We start from the raw sequence: 6,498 nt of genomic DNA on the forward strand, positions 1-6,498 counted from the left end.
GGCAAAGGGACAAGAATAAGGACACTTGTCTCGAATGTGTCCAAATTACTGGCAGTTCCAGCACTGAAGTGGCTGACGGGAGGGAGGAGAACCTAAAAGATCTTGGGCATTGAAGAACGGACGTTGGGCTCTATGGGAAGTCGGTCCAGGCCCATAGAAAGTACGAACTGTGGCTGAGGGCCTGCTTGATCACGAGGACGCATGGCAGGCGTGGTGGTCGAACTGCAACAAAAGCAGCAAGAGGAGACGCAACCATCTGTGCTGCAAAGGTCTGTTGCCCCTCGAAGGCAAGGAGTCGAGTGCGCAGTTCAGAGAATTGTGGAAGCGGTGGAAAGTTCATAAGTGCTATAACAATCATTTGGTAATCAGATCCTAGACCACGACTGCAATATAAGGAAAATTACATCAGAAGACAAGTTGACCACTGGAAAAGCTAGACTACTCAACTATAACTGCAAAACAGAGCTAAAACATCCTGGACATTACTAATGAAAAATGAGACACAGCAGTACTCCAATCATAAAAGGAAGCCTGAGAAGAACTATCCGTAAACTCCAATAGCAAATAAGACAGTCGCATGAATTTTTTTCATACAGAGATTTCTAATAAGATTATCCCAATACATATAGAAGTTACAACTTTGAGTAAGACGTATATGTCTATGTGTGTTAGCCTTAACACGTATATCATAAATTCTTGAATAAATTGATTTTAACTAGAATAATGTTCACAACCATGAAAAGGTCCCAAAAACAGTGAAGATGATCATACTACCAAGTAATACACAACGGAGCAGAATAATAGACAAAGATGAGTTCAGCACCTGGGATTTATGCAACTATGAGATATTTGTTATTAACTTGGAAGTATAAATCGTAAAGGTACAAGACACCCGTGCATTAAGTCACATGATTCAAAGCCAAAACCCTAGTACAAGCACTCCCACAATCCCCCTCAGAACGCTTACATCATGAAATTTTGTCATAGGTCCAACAATTACGAAATTGTTCCCGAAAGCAGAGCAAAAATTGATTCCACAAGCATCTATATGCTCATCAGAAAAGCTAAAACACAGTGTGCAGACTCTGCATGTACAAGAAAAACTAGAAGCAGTGTAATGGAACTGTTTCTTGTAGTTATGCATTCCTATAAGTTTTTATGGCAATTGCCTTCTGAATATTTTTCTCTCCTGCCCCATTTCACCAAACCATTTTCTGTTCAAGCGTATGACTTATAGAGTATGAAACAATTTTGAATCATAATATGTACAAATAAATAAACAGAAGAGAGCATGATAAGTTGCCAAAATATAGAATTGAATTTTATTTAACAGAGAATATACTCAAATCACAAATCCATTTGCATGATGGCAACGCTCATGTTGGAGTTCACAGCATGTTTGAGTTGAGCCGTGAGTCTAAAATATATTAGTTCCTTGTTTGTGACAACAAAAGTAAACAGTTGAGTGTACACCGACAGAAAATGACATGCACCTGTATAGTGTCCACTGAAACTTGATGCCGAATGTTGGTGACCAGCCATGAGTCATGACCATGTGCATACCGAGATCAGACACCACTGAGATTTCTTATTTCATTGAAACCTATGGCTCCCAGAAAGAAAACTCCGCTCTCTTACAACTTTGCTAGTTTCCGGCTGCTGAAGGAAATCTTTTTCCTGATGAGATTTCTTGGGGATTATTCTAGGGTACATGTCTGGCTGACTCCAATCCAATTGATCATCTTCTTTATCTGTCGTATGGAATGTGGAAATGCGTTGGAGATGAAGATACAGCAGCAAGGGCTTGCTTCAGGGCAAAGGCAGCAGCAACGGACACGACAGAGACATGGCAATGCGTGTAGCAATTCGAGTATAATGACGTAATTCTCGCCATTTTTCTCATTGATTTCTACGAACCCTACCAACTGTTTGTGAAAATAACCAAACCAATCCAATCCTACATGGCTACATTCGAGTTGTAGTAGTAAAAGACGTACCCGTTTCGACTGCTCTTCAATTCGGAGGAGGCAAGCAAATCCAAAATCCTCACTCCTGTATTATACCTCAAATTCTGAATGATTTCCACCTGTCCCTTTTATAAATTCATACTATCACTAAGCAAATGCAATCAGTTCTCAATTTTTTGCACAGTATCAACTGAAAACTCCGCCATGGCCCAAGGATGGCCCAACTACGAAACACGAAAGTCAAAACACCCCACCATCTCAAGCCCACATTTTATCCTCTGGCCATGGTTTGAGATTCTTTCACACAGAAATACTTTATTTTTTATCTTTCTGCACGCTTCTATTTATTTATATTCTTTAATTCCCTTTGATTTTATTCAATTTAAAAGTCATGTATGTAAAGAGAGATAAATTATAAACACAAAAACTATCTAAGAACATGCGTTTGATTTCTCTTTGCGAACGTAAGAATTCAAGTTGAACACCCAGACGAAGGGAAATGAACTAAATGGCAAACACAAATTAGGAGCAATTGTATTCGTCTCCACAAGGACAGACGCAAAAGATAAACAAAAGGAAATGGTATCACCGTTTTGGTTACTCAGCCGGCAAAACTAGAACAAATTGAATCAAATTGTTATCTCAAGAATAGTTGAGTCTGAATAATTACAAATGAAAACAAATTCAACTATATTCTCTCATTATTCCCAAAATATAGACCAAATCCAATTCCCAATATCAGTTTATGAGGTCGGCTTCTGAGCAGTACCGATCATGGAGTGCAAAGACCGCCGGTGCCAAAATTCAAAGGCTTATCTTTCCAGTAGGTGATTCAGCTGACAATTATAATGAGGACACGGCCTCTATGGCACTCCCCAGTGGCCAAGCTGCTTCAACCAAGGAATTTTGATATTTAACTTTCTTCACCAATGTAATCTCTTGCCAGGGATCAAGACCTGTTTAAGATATTGAAGCAACCAGTTCAAACATATTAGAATTTTATCGTCATTTTCCAACTTGCTTAACTCGCTAATGTATAACTAAGACCTACCAAATCCATCCACAAGCAATGTAGATTGGTAAACAAGATCCATGCACAAGAACGGCAGGTTACCCTCCTCAACTCTTGGATATGTTGATTTAGCATCCGCAAGTTTAGTTTCACAAGCACGCTTAGCTGCCTCCTCAAAGTTACCAGGGTGAACTTTCGCAACAGGTTCATTTGGGTTAACAAATCCAGCCTGCATTTGTACGGAATTTTTTGTTTTTTGGTAAGGCAAATGTATAATATGTGGTTAGCAAAACCATGTTGTCTAAACTAAACCCTAAACTTTTTCACGCACATCAAGTAATAATATATAAAAATCAAGGATGGTGAAATACCTCAGCAGCTCTGTCAAAGAAAAATGAAGCCACAAATAGGTTCCTTTGTCCATCCCCTCCTCCACCGTTCCATACCCCGCCAAATGTGCACTTCATGTGTGAACATGTTGCTTCATTTACTTTGAGTGCCTTTGTAACTACCCTCCTGCACTCCTCAACACTTGATCCAGATGAGGAAGCTGATGCTTTATAAGATTGTCCTCCATATGCGTAAGAACCTGAACAACATATCAAGATTTCCCAACAGATAGCATATTTTGCACTAAATCCACAAACAGAAAGTAAAAGCATTAACACCGTTTGCTTCATCACTTAACAATATAGAGAAAATGGAGCAATAAAATGTCGTTCCTTTCTCAAAACAGAGAAAATGGACCAACTCAGCTTACCATAATATCCGGCTAAGATGCAGGGGTTGCCAGAATCTTCAGAAACCTTTAAAATCTCTGCTCGAGCTGCTAGTAACCCGTAATGCAAGTAACTGCATAAAAATAATACAAAAGCAATTAATCTAGGAATACCAATCTACAGTAGTTATGTTACAACGAAGTCGGGGAAACAACTGGATGCAATAAAAAAAAATTTATAATACACAAAACCAAACCCTGACATCAATTAAGCAGAAGGAAAGAGGAAAAACCTGTGAACATAAAGGTTATATTTAACTCCTTTAAGATTCATTTGCCTTACATATACATCCTCTCCATCTGATAACTTGGGTGCTTTTGCAGCATCTGCCTCTGAGATAGCATAAGCCATCTGCACAGATCCACCTCCAAGGTCAACCACCCCTACAGTATCTGAATATTTCTTCCCCAAATTTCCTAGTAGATAGTTTATTGTCACCTGAAAAACAAGAAGCAAGTTATTGTCACCCTTCGGATCGGATGAATTGGAGAAGATCAAAGGACATAAATTAACAACGGGTGGGTGAGAAGTAAAATGGAGTGTGTGGATAGCACACCCCTTTGATATACTCAGACAGTCTAGCACAAACAAAAGAATAACTAGATATGACAGAATCAAGTAATACGAATGAGTGCGTACAGACGAGTACAGGTACAGGTACAACCACTACTAGTAATATAAATGAGCTCAAAAATTGAAGTAAAACACACCCACTGGAAGGAACCTTCTTGAGTTCCATCAATGACAGTAACGGCATCAGGGCGGGAGCTGAGGCTACTTCTTTGTTTGAGCAGATCCCTGACCTTTTGAAATTTGAAGGATAACAAAACAAACATGTGAATGAAATTGCGAATTGAGTTTCGAAAATTAAAGGAAATTGCAATTTCCAAACAAGAAAAAGATGCATACGGCCTGGAGAATGCGGTCAGAAGCATCGCCCTCCAATGCCCTAAGGCCAGCCGTAGCGCCAACGCGGACGAGAGTTAAGGAACGAAGCTCCTTGGGAACTGCGTTCTCAGCCTTATCGAGAAGACCGGTGAGGGACTCCGCAGCAGAGCGAGGGTCCTTGGCATAAGCGCTCAGACCAGGCTTGACCTGAAGAAAGAGCTCGAGATCTTTGCCAATGGGAAGGAGCTGGAGGTTGTGGTCGAAGCAGAAGACGTGGACGCGGCTGCCGGAGCTGCCGGCGTCGAAGATCACAGCGTAGGATGTCTTGGAAGGCAGCTTGCGGGGGAGCTGGTTGCTCAAATTACCGCCGGGGGGCATGACGTAAAGGACCATGGTAAGGAGGAGGAGAGGGATTGAGATGACGAGGACGACGCTCCTGTATCTGTACATTTTGTCGGAGAGGGAGTCGTACTGGGGACTCCCCATTCCGATTCCTCTGCCGGGACGCTTGAGCATCTTGTTTTCGGAGTCGGAGAGGGGGTCGGGATCGGAGGGTGGAGAATTGGTCTGGATCAGATTCTGAGCCTCGAGCAGTTCAGCCGAGGAAGGCGATCTGTATCGGATCTGACCGTTGAGATTGAGGGGCTGCTGCTTCCCTTCCTCCAGATTTGAGTACTAGTCCTGGGATTAAATAATCCCAAACTCTCCCAATCTCTCTCTTCTTGTCCAACTCCTCAACCGCTGGTGCCTGGTGCCTGGTGCCTGCTGGGATCTAAATAAAATGTTCAACTCCGAGGAAGGCGATCTATAAGGAATCCACAATGCCTGCCTGCCTTTATCAGAATATGGATATCGTCGGAGAAAGGTCACTGCAGTCGTCTGCACTGCAAGAGCAAAGAGCAAAGAGCGAAGTGCAAGAGCAAATGGCTTTTTTTAGGATCTTTGCAAACTTGGGTTGAAATCTCTTAATATATGAATGAACGACTGAACCAACATTACCATTTTTTCGACCAAAAAAAAAAAAAAATTAATGATAATGACTCGAAAACTTTGAGTTTTAACGAAAATGATAAAAAATGTGTCGTAAGTGAATAGTATCAAAATTGATTTTTAGAGTAATAATATAATTTTTCGTTAAAGTGAACAATACCGAAAACTTTTCGTTAAAGTTCTCGGAAAAAAAAAAAACAAATCAACATTAGCATTAACCAGCCGTCCCCACCCCACCCTCAAAACACCTCATAGCATTTCTAAATGAAACGTCAAATTCAAAACATTAAATTTCAATGTGATAGTAAACTTGGCAATTTGACATAGGGAATTTTATTTAAACCTATTTAACCTCTCTTTACACTCAACATACTCTTTACACTCATATTATTTTTAATTAAACTATTAATATCTCTTTAAACTTAAATTTACTACCTAAACTACCCTCACAAACTCAATTCAATATGTAAATTTATCTTTTACACCCATATGAAAAGAAAAAAAACCAAAAAATCAAAGCATTCTCTTCTTTGACATTCTCTTCTTCCAACTGTTACTTTTGATGGAGTCTCCATCACCCTTTACAGCGTTGCTTTCTCAACTTAGTTCGTATTTGTCGGGACTTAATAGTATTGGTCAATTTTCTCATTAGTTTGTTGAGGGGAGTCCTTGAATTGCTACTTCATCATTTGTTTCACTGCAAGAGCCAATTTCTAATATAATTAATTGCAGCACAATGCATGTTCTTATTTGACATATCCTGAGTGGAATTTAAAGACTTAAGTTGTTAAAGATGTTTTTGAAATTAGGCTCTCACGTGCATCATATGTGCTGCATACAAGTTTATTCCCATGTTTACAAT

The 6,498-nt window shown here is 40.0% G+C and overlaps 1 protein-coding gene across 1 annotated transcript; it reads right to left on the minus strand.

Annotated features, from left to right (window-relative positions):
* Window positions 1–2,494: 2,494 nt before the first annotated feature.
* LOC137712455 (apyrase 2-like) lies at window positions 2,495–5,591 on the minus strand. The gene is made up of 7 exons (XM_068451525.1): window positions 4,668–5,591; window positions 4,469–4,561; window positions 3,991–4,196; window positions 3,740–3,831; window positions 3,351–3,568; window positions 3,019–3,208; window positions 2,495–2,923 (listed from the first exon to the last, which is right to left on the minus strand). Exons 1-7 carry the CDS (start codon window positions 5,160–5,162, stop codon window positions 2,811–2,813), a joined length of 1,407 nt encoding a protein of 468 aa, XP_068307626.1. The 5' UTR covers window positions 5,163–5,591; the 3' UTR covers window positions 2,495–2,810.
* Window positions 5,592–6,498: the final 907 nt, after the last annotated feature.

The sequence above is a fragment of the Pyrus communis genome, chromosome 13 (genome assembly GCF_963583255.1).
Source record: "Pyrus communis chromosome 13, drPyrComm1.1, whole genome shotgun sequence".
NCBI lineage: Eukaryota > Viridiplantae > Streptophyta > Magnoliopsida > Rosales > Rosaceae > Pyrus > Pyrus communis.